The sequence below is a fragment of the Lepidochelys olivacea genome (genome assembly GCF_965140295.1).
Source record: "Lepidochelys olivacea isolate rLepOli2 genome assembly, chromosome: 7".
Lineage (NCBI taxonomy): Eukaryota > Metazoa > Chordata > Testudines > Cheloniidae > Lepidochelys > Lepidochelys olivacea.
In genome coordinates, this window is record NC_140417.1 from 113,919,234 (window position 1) to 113,937,760 (window position 18,527).

The 18,527-nt window shown below is 42.7% G+C and overlaps 1 protein-coding gene across 8 annotated transcripts in view; it reads left to right on the forward strand.

The window, feature by feature from the left end:
• The window catches only part of ABLIM1 (actin binding LIM protein 1), a 321,669-nt gene that overhangs the window by 249,851 nt on the left and 53,291 nt on the right, over positions 1 to 18,527 (forward strand). For all 8 annotated transcript variants that reach the window (XM_084634868.1, XM_084634873.1, XM_084634874.1 and 5 more), the window contains exons 8-10: positions 18 to 76; positions 12,216 to 12,293; positions 15,713 to 15,868. In XM_084634868.1, the coding sequence (XP_084490994.1) occupies positions 18 to 76; positions 12,216 to 12,293; positions 15,713 to 15,868 (293 nt within the window). The remainder of the gene's footprint in view (positions 1 to 17; positions 77 to 12,215; positions 12,294 to 15,712; positions 15,869 to 18,527) is intronic.

Here is an 18,527-nt window from a genome sequence, read left to right on the forward strand (position 1 = left end):
GCATTATTTTATTTCAGGTTCCACTGTATGGCATCCCGACTGTAAGCAGTCCACTAAGGCAGAAGATAAGCTACGGGTAAGATAAACAAACAGTAGGCAGACACTAAGCTCAGTTGCACTCCAGATAATTTGCGCACACAGTAACTGATCTTTCTCCTTGAGAGTGTGATTTCCTCAGTGTGACAATCCTGGCAGCAAGTACAGCGTTCGTCTCCAGAGGTGCTGCTGCACTTCCCGTGGTCACCATCTCAATGTCTTTGTTGCAATATATTGTTCCAAAGAGGGCGTTGTCTCCAGGACAATGTTCACCTTACAGCGTGGTTCCTAAGAGGGGGAAAATCTCAAGGGAGAAATGTGAACAAAGCAAATGCGTCAATAAATCTTTTTATTTTTGCACAGTCATGACATCTCTGTACTTTGTTTGTCAGCTGTGCTCTGTTCTTTAGAGCCATTTGCAGCATTACTCAGCATGGCCTGATCTTCCTTCACCATCTAAATGAACTCTTTAAGCCCAATTTATCCTGTTTTGAATGCAGAGAAGAAATATGCTTAATGCTAGATGTGGCCCTAAAGATTGAGGGGCACATTTTAAGCCGGCCTGAACGGAGACTTAAAATTTGTGAGGACAAACTTTCTGGATCAGATTCTTAATGACTTCAGTGGCGCTAAACTGATTTATGCCAGATGAAAACCTGGCTGTGTGTGTGAGAAGTGCCAAAAGGCCTTTGTGGGTTAGTTCACCATGCAGTCGGTTACCCCATCTGTGTTTGCACCTGCCTGCTCATACACAGAAATGAGAGAGTGCGCACCTGCGAGCCTGGTGAATGTGTCTGGGGTCAAGTTTCAGAAGCCGGAGATGAAAAATGGGCCAAGAGAGGCACTTCGGTGAACGTACGTGGTGCATCATGCTGTGTTCATGGTGTGCTGTGTTTGTAGGAGTTCTCTTCTTATGAAACGTGATGCTGGCACGCCACACTACAACATTCTCCTTAACGGGTTTACTATGAATGTGGCTAACGTGCTGTTATATTTGTGGGGAACAGTGTAAACTGGGAGAACAGTCCAGCGGCAGATTCAGACCTTCAGGAAAATGTTGGGGCAGCAATGCAAAGCAGAGCTTTAACAGATGCAGCCCGATCCAGCACTTGCAAGTTGTTCTAAATAGACACTTTCTCAGAAAAGACTTTCGCACTTCAAACTGGGTTATTTTTCATCGGTAATTTGCTGCTGAAAATACCAATGTGAACGCTTTAGGGTATGTCTGCATGGCAAAAAGAACCCTGTGGCAGTGAGTCTCAGAGCTTGATTCTACAGGCTCAGACTCATGTGACAGTGCTAAAAATAACCATGAAGCTGTTGCAGCTCCGGCGGGTCCTGGGGCTCTGAAGCCTGCAGAGAGGGGTGGATTTCAGAGCCTGAGCTCCAGTCTGAACCCGAATGTCAGCACGACTCTTTTTAGTACTGGAGTGTAAGCCCTTCCAGCCATAGTCTGTAGACCTGGGCTCTGAGACTGGCTGCTGTTGGGTGTTTTTACCATATAGACATACGTGTAGGGTATGTCTGCACTGCGCACTTAGACCAGGCTACCGCTCAGGTTTCAGCCCAAACCCCGCTTCCGTCCACACACAAATCAGTCTGTCTCGGGTCAGCCAAGCCCTCAGGACTTGTGTCCTAGGACTCTGCTAGGGAGTGGGTCTGAGCATGAGTCCAGGTCCAAGCCCTGACCTTTTGCAGTGTGGACGCAGGTCAAGCCACAGACGCCAGTCAGAAGGTCTGCGTAGTGTAGTATGTACGTGTTAGCATGGCTGTGAGACCAGGTCCAGCAATTACAGACCCAGGTTTACAATGCAGTGTGGATGCTCAGGCACAGGGTTGGGAACACCAAGTCCACAAGCCCGGGTCCCAACCCAGGCTCAGTATGCAGTGTAGGCATACTCTTATATAGCTGGCCACATGAACTATACATAATACTATAGTGTGGCTTAGTGGATGGAGCACTGAACTGGAACGTACTTCTGTTTTATTCCTGGCTCTGGCACTGGCCCACTGGATGACCTTGGAAAAGTCACGTCACTGCTCTGTGCCTCAGTTTCCCCATCTGTAAAATAGAGATAATGCTACTGACCTCCTTTGTACAGCACTTTGCGATCTACCGGTGCAAAGTGCTGTTTAAAAGCTACGGATGATTGTTATTGGGAGCTGATTCTGCTCTGATTGCTGTAAATCAGGTATAAATCTAAATCAGTAGAAATTCACTGGTATCTGAGAGAAGAATCAGGCCCACACTGTACTTTATGCAGGTTCATGCCATTTGGCTGAAAATGTCTATAGAAATTACTTTACAGTTACAGAGTATGATTATTAAATAGTAGAGGTGGTCAAAAATTTTTAAAGATTTCGAAAAAATTTTCTCAAAATTTGTAGTGAAATATCATCACCATTTTCCTGTGCATAGGAAGAGAGGGGCTGGTTCAGCTTGGGGAAATCTTGGAAGTCCATAAACATGTTGGATGTTCTCTCAGGCCAGTGGCTTTCACCACACTGAATTGTGTCATTTGTACAAGTACTGCTGTCCATGACCAGTGTATCCCAGCATCAGCCGATACCGATTATCCAACTCTGTGACATTAGTAGAAGAATCAGTTCTTTCAGGAGAAATATAAGGAAGTGATCATTGCCCCAGCAACAGACAGTCTGGGTATTTTGATGTCTCTTCATCTAAAATTAGAAGGTGGAGACATGCCCTTATGTGAAGAGTGCTCTAAAACCGTCAGCCATTCCCTGATTAAGGACCAGTGGGTTGAGCTGCTGGTGAGCAGCTGGATGGAAGCCACTGTAGATTGTCAGGCTTTTAGGCTGATTTAGGGCTTGTTGCTCATTCAGCTGTATGGGTGTAAAACAGTGCGTTCTGGCAGTGATTGGGAGTCAGACTGCTTGTATTTATTGGTGTGTGGCTGGTATACAATATGTTCCCTTGTCAGTGACCCAACAGATTTTTAATTGTTTCAAAGTACTCCTGACTACATCACTGCCATTGCAAATATGCTCCAAGCTGACCTTTTAAACCTTCTGGCTTATTTCCAGTCCCCATGAAACTGCAGATGTTCCTTCCAAATTATCTTTACTTTTTCTTTATACATCCAAGCCAGCAAGTACTTTTCACTGAGATAATCTTAATTGAAATCAATTAAATTCACAGACATTCATACCTGTGCAATGTAAGAACACAGCCTTGAAATGGCAGGTGAGAGTGCTTGTGACCTCACAGTATTGGGCAGGACCAGATTTTCTGGTGATGTGGACTCTCTGCACTGCTAGATTTTCTTTCCCTTTGAAACCAAACAAACTTATTGTTGAAGCGGCTTCAGAAGTCCTCGGCGAGCTGTTTTATCTCAGTGACTGAACTGCAATACAAGTTAGTCAGCGCTCTCACTGGCTAACTCTTAGGTCAGCGGAGGGCAAACTACGGCCCGTGGGCTGGATCCAGCCCTTCAGGGCTTTCAGTCCAGCCCGCAGGATTGCCAGCCCCATGGCGCAGCTTGGCAAAGGCAGGCTCCCTGGCTCCGGGCCACTCCCAGAAGCAGTTGGCACCATGTCTCTGCGGCCCCTGGGGGAGCGGGGCGCAGAGGGGTCTCTGCACTGCCCTCACCTGCAGGCACCGCCCCCCACAGCTCTCACTGGCTGGGAACGGGGAACCACAGCCAATGGGAACTTCGGGGTTGATACCCGCAGGTGAGGGCAGTGCGCAGCGGAGCCGCCTGCCTCACCCCACCCCCAGGAGCCACTGCTGGACATGCTGACCACTTCCAGGAGTGGCGTGGGGCCAGGGGAGGCAGGGAGCCTGTCTTAGCCCCGCTGCGTACCACTGCCACCGTGGAGCCACTCGAGGTAAGTGGTGCCGGGCCGGAACCTGCACCCCGAACCTCTTCCGCACCCCAACCTCCTGCCCTGAGCCCTCTCCTGCACACTGCACCCCCTCACACATCTTGCTCGCCCTCCCTCCCGCACCCCTGCCCCAGCCCTACATTCATGGCCCTGCATACAATTTCCCCACCCAGATGTGGCCCTCAGGCCAAAAGTTTGCCCTCTCTTAGGTGGAGATCATAAAAACAAGGGTTGCTTAGGACCTTTTTCCCCATTAGATTTTTGCGTGGCGCGTTATGAAGCCAAAACAAGCAGGAAATAAAGCAACTCTACATGAGTGCTGAGATTTATTTTTTAATTTTTTTACAATTGTCTGCCAGTTGGTGATTCCGCAGCTAACCGTATGTGACATTGATGTTGCACTGCACCGTTTATTGTCCAACTTAGTGAAAGGGGATATTAGTAACTGTGTTGCAAAAGAACTTGAACTCTTGATGCTTATGTGCTGTTCCGTATCCAGGAGAAACATTGCTTTTTTCACTTTTTTTCCCCTCTTATATTTCATGGCAGCGTTCCTCATCTGATTTCTTTTATCCAAAGAGTCTGGTTCTGCGCAGACCACGCTCTACAGAGGTTTGCTGTTGTGTTTTCAAACAGTTGTTAATAACCTTCTTTATTGAGAAGATTTCCTTATATTGCCTTACTGTCATTGCTACTGCTGCTGCTTATCTCACACAGCTTTCCTTGCCTTCACTCACCCCTTGGAGCACAAACTTTGTCTTTCGCATTATGAAATGCATCTTGTTTGCTATTTCCTACTTCTGCTTAATTTGTTTGTTTAATATCAAGGTTCTGATTTTTTTTTTTAAGCACACAAAAATAGCTTTTTGCTCTTTCACTTTGGTGTCATTATTCAGTGGATTGTAGAAAGTGGTTGTTCTGGAATAAAAAATTACAAATGAAAACACTACACTTAAGATCTGATCATATGAAAACTATTGTGACTTTCACAGCTGGTTGGGGAAATTTTCACAAACAGTGTTTTAAGATTTTTCATGAAAAAATGTCATTGAAACGTCCCATTCTGGGAAAGTGTTGACCAGCACCAACTGAATATTTGAACTGAGCTAAACTGGTTGTTAATTGTTTTGTAAAGTTTCTATTTTTGAATGGTTTCTGAGCATGGGCTGATTCTTGTGCTGCCCATTAGCTCTAGCCACCATGTGTGCAGTGACTTGATCTGTGGCTTATCCAAGCTAGAGTTATGAAGCCCTCTCTTACCTATTCATTCTGGGCTGCCTTTCTTCCTCCAGACTTCTCTGAGCCCAGCAGGTACAGAGCGTTTGATATTTTCTTAACAACTATAAAGATGCTCTATCACTGGTTCTGGGTGAGGAAATGTTTCTGGAGAATTAGAGTTGGTGCAGTCAGATATTAAAGGTTCTAGATAGTAATCTACAGAACGATTGCATTCGTCTGTTTGACTGCAGTCAAGGTTTTTGAATGGTTGTACACTTTGTTTTGTGTGCATTTGATGATGAGATTTTAGACCAGTGGTGTTGAAGAGAGAGAAGCAACCAGCTTAGCCATGAAAGTTATTTATTGCCAGGTAATAACCATACAAGGGAAGCCAAACAAACAAAACAGTTATAATATTAAATCTAGTCTGGTTTAGAAAACTATAACTGATCACATAAGTCAGAGTCAGAAGGCTATACCTAAAGAGAGAGCTGGGTTCTCACCACTCCATGAAGCTTGAATTGATCAGGGTTTCCAGATGGTGGTGGTAGCTGAGGGTCTGGAGCACTGGAGACAGGCAGAGCCCCCAGCATGATCAGTGAGGAGAAGAGGAAGTCCCCATGGAACTGATGTAGATTTTGGATCCAGGCATCAGAGTACTTACTTGAGCATGGGTAGGGGTTTTTGTAGGGAAAGAACAATGGTTCAAGGGAGAAAACTAGATTTGTTTATGGGTAAACTGATGGCTCAAGGGAATATACCAAAGTTGTTTTGTTCAGGCTACACAAGAGGAACTGATCATTCCTGGCTATGGGCGGTGTTCCTTTGAGGGAGCTCACAATGCAATTAGACAGCTTCAGTATTTTGGATACCACTAAAGGATATATTGGTCTGATAACTAGTGAGCTGGGTGTGTGCAGGCATGGGTTCATTAAGATCTGGAGCAGAGATCCCCCATCATGCAGTGCTTTCCTGCTTTTCTGGTCCCAGAGTTCCGTGTGGTTCTTGCCTTGGAATCTCTGTTCTCCATTCTGTATGCTAATGGAGACGCGTCCCTGTCCCATCTTTGATGCAAATCAGACTAGGGGAGTTTCCTTAATCCTGTCACCCTTGTCTGGCGGGTTTAGGTGTGTCTCCTACTGCCTTTTCATTGCGTTTTGTAAGTCTGTCTTCTGATCGGCTTTGGTTCAAGCAGTGGCTGGAGGAGGGAAGGTCTTTTGTGAGTCAGACAGGCTGGGTACTGTGCCCTGGTTCCCCAAGAACACAGAGCTGATAGGTAACAACATGCAAGTTTAGATTCCTATTCCAAGCTTATCCAAAGCTCTCAAGTCTTCAAAACAGGGCAGGAAATCTCTTGGGGAAATGACATTCTTGTGAAATCTCCAGTATTCCCTGGAGCTGGGCTTGAAGGAAGATACATTTAGTATTTTAGATCTTGCAGTCCTAATACCAGCAGAGACCTAGACAGGTAGAGGGACATGCACAGAGGAAAAATGTGTGGAGTAAGTGGAATATTTCAGAACCTTGAGAGAGTCTAGCTTGGGTTTGATTCTAGCAATGGCCAAAGGCTCCAGGGAAGCTGCAGTTTTTAATATTTTCAGAACTGGTTTGCTCATCCCTACTTGCTGTACCTCCCTTTTGCACATAGTGAGCCAATTCCTGTAGCTCATTTTGTAAATACAACCTCTCGTTTTCTCAAAACAGTAGTTAGTTCAATCTTGTTACAGCGTATGACTGATTAAACCAAACATACTTCAGCACTCTGGGATGCATCTGTGCTTGGAGGAAATGAGGGCTTTAGCGAGATCAATGCTCAAGAAAATCCACGGGTATATGGTTTTGGACTCAGTGGTTGGAGGCAAGGCAAACCAATCTGTGGGTCTTCTCATCTGGGACAAAGATGAATTTCCATTATGTATGAATGAAAGATGTGGGTCTTTAGAAAACGAAAATAGATATTTACAGTGGATGCCTTATAGAAACAAGTCTTTCATCCAAGCATATATCCCCAGGCTTGAGACCTAAATAGAAAGGTTTTAACTGATTACAAAATGTATGAATGTACCTGGCAACGTGAAAGAATAAACTGGCTTATGGAAAGGAAGTTTGTCATAAATTACATACATGCAGTAGACTTTAAAAACCACATTTACAATCTCTTAAGAAAATTGTGTATGTTAGCATTCTGTGAGAAGATCAAACTGTGACAGTAGAATCTAAGAACATGGTGTGAAATCCTGGCCTCATTGAAGTCAATGGGAGTTTGGGAGCCAGGATTTCACCCTTAATTTTCATGGTGCAAACTTAACAAGGGTATTGGAGGAAGCCTTCATTTGCATGAGTAGTTTTGTGGCATAGCTTAAGTTTGGCAACAACTAGTATGGAATGACTTGTCCTGAAGACCAATTTTGCTTCACTGCACTTTGCTTTTAGGATGGAAAGAAGTTGCTCCTATCTGTGAGCACGTGTGTATGTGCGTGTTTTTTAAAACTAAACCACACCTGTTAATAAAGCTTGTCTTTATGACTGCTTAATTAGCCAATGAATATGCATTGTAGATTTTTAGGAGAGGAAATAATTAGTCTCCACATGAATGCTCCTGGAAAGAGAAACTTGAAGCCATGATTAATTGGCAAAATAATGGACATGCATAACGGATGGTTTCAGATTTTGTTTCTTGGTGGGTCGCATACATCACCATTTATAATAATCATGATGCAATAAGAGCCTGATACAAAACCCACTGACATGAATATGAGTTTTTCCAGTGACTTCATTGGGCTTTGGATCCATGCCGTAAGTAACTTGTCTCCTTTGAAAAACCTTACAGTCAGTGATACAAGTGATCAAAGTAATCTATGTTGTTACTTCTAAAACAAAATCCTGTTTAGCAAGGAGAAGTGATTGCAGAAAAAGCTAAGTTCTAATGAGCTTTTATATGTACATCTTTACCACACTTAAACTAGCCTCTGTAGCTAAGGATCTTTTTCTTTTAACTGTATTAGCAATGTTATTGTTAAGTGACTGTGTGTAGAATGAAAAATTATCCCTTCTTCTGCAGCTGTTCTCACCGCCTTGCATAATGAACTCAATCAAAAAACTAAGGCAGGTACTGTAAACAACACTGGCAGTGTCTTTTATAACATCGTAGTGCATCCAGTTAGCCAGATGTTCATGGGATCACTTCTGATCTGGCTTGCTTGCCCCCATATCTTTCTATAGAGCATGACACTGAACATCTGTAGCATAGAAAAGCACAGCCATCACATTGCAGCATTCTGGTGATGTGGATGGCCCTAGTGTTTTTGTTTTTTCTTTTAAATAACTTATCCGTTTAAATGGTGTGCCATGCATGATGATCTAAAAACTGAGGTAAATCAAGATGAGCCAGCCTAAGTTGTATGAACTAATATTAAATAACAAATTGGGGCATATGTGTGTGTGAAATACAGTAATCCAGAACTGACATACACAATGGCCCCAACAGAATAGCCATAAAAATAGCATGAATGACCTTTTGCATTGAAGACAAATGCATGAAGAGAGAAAAAAGAAATAAAAGTAAGAGATTGCCGAAGAGGAGGAAAATATGAAGAAGTGATGCAGATGCTTTCCTTGAGATTTGAGTCAATCATTTAGCTCCATTGATGATCTGCATGAATTTGTTTGTTTTTACTATACATTCTTCAATTTCCTGTATCCAGCAAAGAGGTCTAAGATGTTGTTTGGGGGGGGAGGGGGGAGGAGGAGGAGAAGAGAAAGGAGATGTACAGGTGGAGATGGCTCTTACCCTCTTAAAAAAGGAGGAGGATAAAGAGAGCACACTGAAAATAGCAGGAAGAGGAGTTTAATGGAAGTACTGAATGGTTCGTTGCTTGTCACCGCTCTGAGTGGAGGTGGGAAATGTCCTATAGCAGAGTAGGAAATGTTTAGGAAACAGTTGGAGAGACTGGTTGAAATTCATCCTGTGTAAACAGGAAAAAAGGGGCAAGAGAGGCCAGTGTGGCTAAGTAGGGATGTAGGGGTTAGTTAAAACAATGGGAAAACTTCTGTCTCTTAAGAGGACAGTTGTAAAACTAAGCAAGATACAGGATGGGAACAACTAAAGAAACCCCTACAATGCTGATCACTGGGTTTCCAGAAGTACTTTGACTAAGTTCATCGGGGCAGGATTGCCGTTGTGTTCTGTATTTGTACAAAGCCTGGTACAATAGGGTCCTTGTCTGTGAATGAGGTCCCTAGGGGCTAGCACAATACAAATAATAGTAACTAACGAGAAAGGGTCCTCACAGAGTTTTGAAGGAGATTGAATGTGAAATTGGTGCACTCAGAAGGAGACTAGGAATATTGGGTATAAGGAACGGCAGATCTGGCAAACAGCTAATTTACTAACAGTCAGATTGATGGGAAGCTAATAAGCATGACTGGATCCGAGAGCAGAAGAAAGGGAGAACTGTGGAAAGGAGACTAGGTCCCTAATCCTGCCAGTGTTTATGTGCATGATGAACTTTCGGCACTTAGTCCTGCCATTGACTCCAGTGCAATATCTCCTGTGCTTAAAGTTAAGCACCTGTGTACATGTTTGCAGGACTGGGGCCTAAACTTGGAAAGCAGGCTCCACTAACTACACTTGGTATGAAAAAATACAATGGAGAAAGTTGCTCAATAGGAGGGGTGAACTAGTATACAGTGAATGAGCAGATCAAAGAATGTATTTTTAAGGACCAAACAGGGAGGTGAGACTTAGAAACATTGCAAGAGAATAACACTAGAATAACACTATTTCTAAGTGACCGTTTCCTGGCAACTTCTGATTCCCTAAAGTAATTATGAAAGCCCCTTTTTCTTGATGTACAAACTTCTGTCTGTTACATTCCAGAGAAAGTATAGGGATAGAGAGAGGAAAAAAGAAGACTGTAGTTTCTCTAAAACTCACAATCTGTTTGTACTTATTAGAAAAAATAAATCAAAAAGACAAATCTTTGGCCAAAACCAGAAGGTGAGTAATGAGGAAGATGCCCAGAATTACACCTCGGCTATTTAACCTTGTTCCTTGTGCTTTGTAATAAAAACAATCGTTTACCATGGTAACTGCAACAACTTTCTACATATGGCCGTATGACTCCACTCAAGCAGCAGTATGAAATGTCAGAGTTTTAAAGGGAATAAAATGTTTCTCATTAACAGCCTGATTTTCCCATTTAATTCTTGGTGTTTGGGGGGTTTGGGGGTTTTTTTGTTTTTTTTTTTGGCTAATGTAAATAATTTTTCTCTTGGTTACGTTATGGGAGGAGCAGAAGAGCAGCTGCGGCATCTTAGAAATTTCTGTGCTCTCTTCCTGCAATATGGAATTTTGTAGCTACTGAGCGGGTCCAATGTCCCGCTGAAAAAATATGCTCAGATTTGCTAGGGGGAGAGAGAGAGAGAGGTATCCCTCAGTGTCATCTGCTCTCCATTGTAGACTGCTGCATTTGATCTAACTCCTTAATTTTCGTGGTACCTGTTCCAAGTCCTTGATTCCCCCAGTGTCCCCAAATGCATGAGTTTCTTTGATGGGATTCCTAAAACACATCTCAAATCAGATGTAAGCTGAGGAATACTCTATTTAGCCTGTTTTTTTAATAATACCCCGTTAGATTGCTCACTATAAAGTAAAAGCTAAAAGGACCCTGGGAAAGTGACTGCTACTCAGCCGAAGGCTCCCTTCAGGAAATATCTGCTGAGAGATAAGAAAGCCCGACTGAGCAGATATTTCCTGTATGAGATCTGTGAGCCACACTGTCTGGTTTCTTTTTCTCTCCAGTGCTCCTTGGTTCTGTGTCACAGCCAACAAGAGACAGGAACAAGTTTACCAAGAGTTTAATTGTTCAGTGGCATTAGAGTAAAATACCCCACTGCATTCAGCCAGAATCACCCACCAGCCAACAAATTGCTTCATGCTTTAGGGAGCTCCTTTACTTTGCATCTGGTTTGAGAATATTGTTGTAGATTTTTGATTTTTCAGGAGGAGGCAATGTGGGCTTTGATTTCTTCAAAGACAAATCTTGGGCCTGATCTAGAACCCATTAAAGTCAGTGGGAGTATTTCCATTGACTTCACTGGCCTTTGTATCAGGCTCCTGGTATGTTAATTTTTAGTTCAGAAAAATTTAGTTTAACACCTTTAACAATGTGCATACTGCTTCCTAGACTAAGGAGGAATTATCATGCATGGAAGAGCATTGGCAGCTTTTTTAGAGTAGGATCATCGGAAAGGAGACCAGGGAGATTTTTGGCTCAATAAATGGGTTTCTGATTTATGGAGATTTGAACTCAGATATCTGATGACACTGAATGAATTTCTTGATCCACACTGCCCTACCTGGAGGTAATGTCACATGGATATTGAAGAAGTGCCAGAAGCTGCCATTCAATTTATAATTGCACTCACTTTGTACTGGTGTAAGTAACTACACAGGATTCAAGTTTCAAACATCAGAGGCATTGCAGAGTGGAATTTCAGCCTGACTTTCACCTGCAACTATTGCACCTAAATTGTGTTGCGTGGATTGTGAACTATGCCATGGGAGAGAGATTTTTGTCCCTCTACAGTCCAGTGCTGGACCCAATTCTACACTCGTTTACACTGATGTAGTTCCAGTGACTCAGGCCCCGATACAGTGAGTGATAGCAGGTGGGTAAGCCGCTATGCAGCCCACTTGCATACTATAGGATTGGAATCTTGCTCCGCACCAGCGGAACTGCGAGAGGTTTGGCCATTTGTCAAATAATGTTTTTCAATAGGGACATTGACAAGAATATCCTGGAGTGCTCCTACAATGCCTCTGGGAGATTGTTTGGTTTTTTTGTTCATTATTGTCAATCTTTTTTTCCCCCACAGTGTGCCTTAAAACTAAGAAACTCCCTTTTCCCACACACCACCCTCCCAAAAGAGAAACCAGGCCTGCATCTCAAGGTTGTGAAATTTCCTGGAATGCTGGAGTTTGCATTTACATTATTCAACTTTTTGATTCATTTGAAGACAAATGAATCTTTCTGCCTTTTAATAATAATCTAAATTCTCAGTGTTATGCCTGCAGACAGATCACTTACAAGTGAACATTTGTTTTACAGCCTACAAGAATATCATCTGAAAGTATTTATTCCAGACCAGGTTCCAGTATTCCTGGCTCACCAGGCCATACTATCTATGTAAGTATAATTTTCTATTTATAAGCCATTGCTCCCTTGATGACGAGGTAGAGGCTGGGATTTCCAATACCCCCTAAGGGTTTTAGAAGACCAGTTCCCATTAAAACTAACGGGAATTGGATGCACTAGTTCCATAGGCATCTTTGTGGCATCTCAGATGGAATGTTTGCGTAGCACAGTTGTAAGCTAACGTGTGCCAAAGTTGTTAACCCAGAGTTGATGCAGCTGTCAGGTATAGTAAATGGCATCCCAGTTTGCTTTGTGAAAACTGACAAATTCAGAGCCTTATTCCCCTTCTAGAGGGTAAAAAAAAAAAAGGGGGGGGGGGCAAAAGGGCTAAGAACCTCAAAACAATTACTGCAGAATAGAGTACTGTGTATCTGCACTACTGCCTCTACTCGCCAGAATTGGACAGCTCGGCACTGTGTATCATGGGCCCTCTGCTGCTAGGGTAACCCGCGCTAGGAGAATCTGTCTTCCCTCTGGTGGCTGACCTACATAAGAAATGTATAGGTGTGCTCTGCTTCCACCTAAGGAGCTTCTTTAGTCCAAGTTCTTTAAGTGCTGAGGTCTCAGGTTCAAAGCTCACTGGCAGCCCAAGCAGGGTCAGTTTCATTCATACATAATGGAAATTCATCTTTGTCCCAGATGAGAGGGGCCTGTGCTGCTAGGACAGGACAATTTGGAGGAAAGGGCCACTGCCTATAGAAGAAAGATGAGCCCTACCCCTTCTCGTAGATTATAACTTGCCGCTGATGTCTTACACATCCACTAATAGGCTTATAGTTAGCCATAAAAGGCTGTGGACATCTGTCAACAGTCATTCAGTGCAGCGGAGAGCAGCTTTGGCTTTCGCAGTGTTGTATAGTAACTTGCTTTGCTGCACTTTGGCATTTCTCTGACGTTTCCTATATCTTGGGCTAGTCTACACTAAAAAGATTTGCTACTTTAGTTATACCAGTATAGCTAAAGCAGGAACCCCTGCTCCCCAGTGTGGGTGCAGTTACACCAGCAGAAAAGTGCTTTTACCCATATAGCTTATTCCAGTTAGGAAGTGAAATAAGCTATCCTGGTATCAGGCATCATTTTTCTGGTACCACTGTGTCCACGCTAGGATTTGGTTATGTAGGAAGTTACGGTACTTCTCAGCATGCAGCCGCTGGGGGCATATTGCCGTAAATCCTGGAACTTATGGAGTTTCTGCTATGCTCAATAAAGCTTGCCACTAGAACAGAGATTTTGGCCCTAGGGGGAAGATTTCTTGTCAAAAAACAGAAGTGTTGAGCATCTATCTGTTGTTACCTTTATAGTGCTAAATATGGGGCCATCCTCTAGAATTTTTGCTATGCTACTCTAGTTTGATGGGTTTTATATTCACAGAATAGTATGAGAGCCCTGTAATCCCTTCCTGAAGGGCCTCTTTTCTTCAGGACTTTAGATGATCTTGCTGGATACATAGATTTCCTGGTGGATCCTTTTGTTCCCATGAGGCTCCCATAGTATCTGAGAAATTAGAGATGGAACAGCTCTATTAAATCATCACCAAACTAGGAGTGTCCCAATATTTTTAAAAGAATGTGAGTCCTTCTCTGTTTTTATTTATCTTTCTTAATTGGAACTTACCCAGGTATCTGAGTACAGCAGATGTCTCTCCTTTTTCTGGCTAGAGAAGTCCCTGCATCCAAAAGGGGCTATCTTCTTAATCTGTGCTATTCATATTCCAAGCCTAAGAAACAGGGATGTGTGTCAAAGGAATACCTAGGGGCATAACAGGGTGCATGCTGTGTTTTAAGACATACAGGGCACAGATCTACTGATGGCGTGCAGGGTATGTGGAAAAATTGACCAAGGGGTCCAATCCAGTATTCACTCAAGGCAGTGCTAGTTTTGCCATGCATTTTACTGCAGAAGGAGCAGTCAGTAAATTAGACCTGTTACCCAGTGCTGGTTTGAAACCATAGAGTAAAATCTGGAGTGTTGTCAGCATGCTGACATGTGCAGCTTCATAGCTTTAGGCCAGCTTATGAAACTCACTCCTTGTTGTCCGCAGTCGGAGGCCAGTTCAGTGTTAGTGCTGTACATTGGTATAAAAATGTCTGTTTTACCTTGCGCTGCGTTAACAATGTCCTGACACATTCTCAACTCATTAGTGTGTGTGTGTATTTAAGAGCTAAAAGTGCTTAGGTCATTTTTGTTACAGTCAAACAAGTTTCAGGTAATTTTTGGAGCAATCGTTGTTTAACCATTTAAAGTATTATTTTTAAAAAAATAATTTTAAAATGCAGCATTTTGTGAGCTCTAACTCAAGGGATTGCATGGGAACCACCATGCCAAATGGGCTAGAATGAGAGATGGATGGCTAAATGCTATACAGCTCTGAAAATTTGTGTCAGCCTTTAGCGTGGGTGGAAATGAATCTGAGTAGAAACTGACCAACCTAATTTTACCATTCAGCTTAGTGAAATACAAAAGGTGTAAACACAGCATAAGGTTACGAAAAGGAAACTAGATGTTTAAAGCTTATTCAGTTTCAATATTTCAAGGTGTTTCCATAATGCAGGTAAGAACTGACAATGTTTTTTTTTTAAATCTCAACACTCTCTCCTTTTAACCAAGGAAATATAAAAACAAATGGCAGCTTTCCTTTGTCTTTTTGGTGTATCTCTTCACAGCACTTTCTTCTTCATGTTAGTGAGTGAGCAGCTCTCTTTGGAGCTTATTTCCAAGGTTGGCTCTCTAGGTGCAAACTAGCCATGAAATCACACTGTGGAATGGATGTCAAAGTGTTTGACATCTTATCAACATCTCATAGCCAGGCTCGCAGATACTGTGGTGATGGGTGTCAAATAAAAATGTAGATATATGGGGATAGTTCTGAAGACATCATGCACCATTTTATTGCTGCGTTTTGCAAGCTGGAGTCTTATTTGCCTTCTGTTTCATTTTAGGATGTTCTTTTCCCTAATGTAATAAGGGTAAGAAGCAGTTTTCCATCTTCAGAATACCTTAAGCAATCCTCTCAACATCTGTGTGAGCTAGGAAGCCGGTATTATTTATCCACATTTTGCAGGTTGGGAAAAGCTGAAGCAGAGAGGTGAAGTGACTTGCCCAAGGCCATTCAGTGGGTCATTTGCAGAGCTGGGATTTTGATTTGAGGACTAGGAATCATGAACTCCTATGTTCAGTCTATTTAGACCATGCTGCTTCTTGCCTAAACTCTCAAAAAAAAAACATTCTGTGCTATTAAAGGAGGCATGATGCTGAAGAAGAGTCAGTCACTTCATACGTTAATGGAGTGGCAAGAAGGGTTTTCTTTAAGTGCATTGTGAAAGCAAATTCCCTCAAAGAATGAACTGTATAAAATAGAAATTACTAGTGCATTTGTGTGTGTTAATTTATCTTCTGTCTTTGACCTTCAGGCAAAAGTAGACAATGAGATCCTTGATTACAAGGATTTAGCAGCTATTCCCAAAGTCAAGGCCATTTATGACATTGAACGTCCAGACCTAATTACTTATGAACCATTCTACACTTCCGCCTACGAGGAGAGACAGGAGAGACAGAGTCTTGGAGAGGTAATGAATTCATGAGCAACCCGTTCTGTTATACGCTAGCATTCAAAGTCGGCTACACTTCTACCCTCTTTTGAACCCGTTTGTAACTGATGCTATTCAATGCCGTTGTTGCTGCTGTTCAGTCCAAGGGCTTGCATCTATCTGGTCCATGTTTAAAGGAAGGAACTGTGATGTTGACTCATACCTCACATCTCCTCGTGTGGCCAGCTGCAGAAATAAGTGTATGGCTGCTCTGTATAGCTCACCTTCAGTTAACACCAGCATCTAACTAAGGGCTGGCGGGGTGTGGTTCTTCCTCCATGTATATTCGTAACTCACATTGACTGTCTGATGGCTGCTTACAAGCTCAGTGCATGAGGCAAACATAACTCCGGTGCTGTGTCACGTACGAAGTATATCACTTTAACGCACTGATGTTCCCAGTGGGTCGCCAGGGTGCTAAATGAATATTACAGCAGTATGGCAACGAAGAGGGTTAACAGCACTGGGATTTTGACACACACATCTCATGGGGAAATAGAGGCCCAAAGCATTTTTTCCAGATGTGGGATAGATCTAGGTGAGGTGCTAATCATTTACATAGATATATCCAGGAAGGTGCATTGGCTTGCTCTATAAAAGCAGTTGCTTTCTGCTTTAATTGATGTATCTGCCATTTGAGAGCAAGCCTTATATCCTGCATCAAAAAGAGTATCTGGTCTCTCTTCTGAAAGTTGTGCTTCAAAGGGTGCAGGTTTCTTTCTGTTTCTCCAGGTGATCTTCCCTGCTCATAATTGCCCGTTGGTAGTATTGCCTTCCCGAGTCCCAATACGTTTGATTCTAAGTAGATTGGTCATTTCATGCCTTCCGAGGGAGTAAAAGGCACTTTCAGAAATGAAGATCTAAAGAGATAGTGGGCCCAAATCTGCTCAGTTCCACCCTGGCAATTCCTATGGTCCCTTGTGTGTATTTGAGTGCAGCATTTGGCCCTTGTTTCTGCAAGTCTCAGAGCCTTAGGAGGAACCAGCCTTTCACAATCAAAGAAACTGTGTAAGTGCTCAGCATACATGCTACTGCTTCTCTCAGCAATTTTCATGCCAACCCTTGGCAGAGCATCTACTTCTTCCTTCTCTAACAACATGGAGGAAATGAGCCTGAACTGGACTGAACCTTATTTGTCTTATGAGTGTGTGAAAGGGGATGGGGTGGAAAGATTATATAAATTATTCACATTGGGGGAGACTTTTTCTGAGGCACTAGTGGCATTTGGGCACCCAACTCCATGTCTTTGAAAATCTCCCCCATTAAGAAATCAGTCTGCCTGCCAGTGAATGGGTGAGTTGGAACATGCTGACCATTATAACTAAGGACCCCAGTTTTCTCACTGTTGTATTTGCCATTTACATAGTTCACAGGGGCTGTTCTCTTCATATATGTGTACCATTAAACTACAACAGTGGTTGAGAGCACAGGGAAAGGACAGCTCAGAAACTTGGTAATGAATTACAGAACCTTGCACTTCTAGTCCAGGTTGGTGGTGAATCTAACTGATGGCTAATTAGAGGTGTGTGTGAAATGAATGGTGGTTTCTGACTCCAGATCCCAGTAGACATGAGCCCTCCTTGCAAAAACCACCATCAGAATCAACACCAGTTTGTCCCCTGATGGTAACAGAAGAGAGACCTGAATGGACTAGGGGAAATGAAGAACCCTCTCCCCTTGGAGGTGGTGACATTCCGTCACTTTTGATGCTCTTTGACAAAGCAGCATGGTGGAAGCTTGTTTGCAGCTGCCCTCATGGTACCTATTATGGATAAATAAGAGACTTCAGAAAAGTCTCTTCAATCCAATGCTTTTCAGCAGCACTAAATTCACTTACATTTTTTTAAAAAGAAAAGTAATAGAAAGAATACAGAAATAGGGAGGCAGCATTGGCTTGTGGCTAGGGTACCGGCCTGGGAGTCAGGAGACCCGGGTTCTGCCACTGACTTCTGTGTGACCTTCGGCAAATCGCTTCACTCTTTATGCCTCTGTTTCTCCTCCCAGCCCTTGTCTGTCTTCTCTCTTTAGATTGTAAGCTCTTCAGGGTAGGAGCCGGCTCTTGCTATGTGTTAATACAGTGTCAAACACAGTAAGATCCTAATCTTGGCCAGGGCCTGTAGGTAGTAGTGTTAAATAAATTCTGTCCTTAAGATATAAGAGAAGATACATACAGACATGGAGAGGAATTGCACTCTATATGAAAAAAAAGTTTATACTCTGTATGTAAATTAATTATACATATTTCCAGTTAACCATATCCCTCTTTGTGGAGTGTTTGCATAGCATTTTAGTCATCAGTAAATGTTATGTGAATGTGTGAACAAAGATTGATTTATATTCTAAAAAAACGTTCAATTAACAAACTTAGTTAAAATTTAGTTGTCAACCAACCAGATAGTCTAGCATACTGGCTTTTACTCACTCAGGGCTAAAGACTCTGGTACTGAATTGAGTACACCTCGCATTCACTTTATTTAGAATTGTGCTCAATTAAGGACCACAGCATTTGGCCCTAAGAAAGAAGTGATTTCCATTTGTACATCAATGACATGCCCTTAATTGAAGGTTTGGCAAACATTATGCTTCCAAGATAATGTGGCATCACATTTCACAGTAAACCTCATTTGCCATGCAGCTC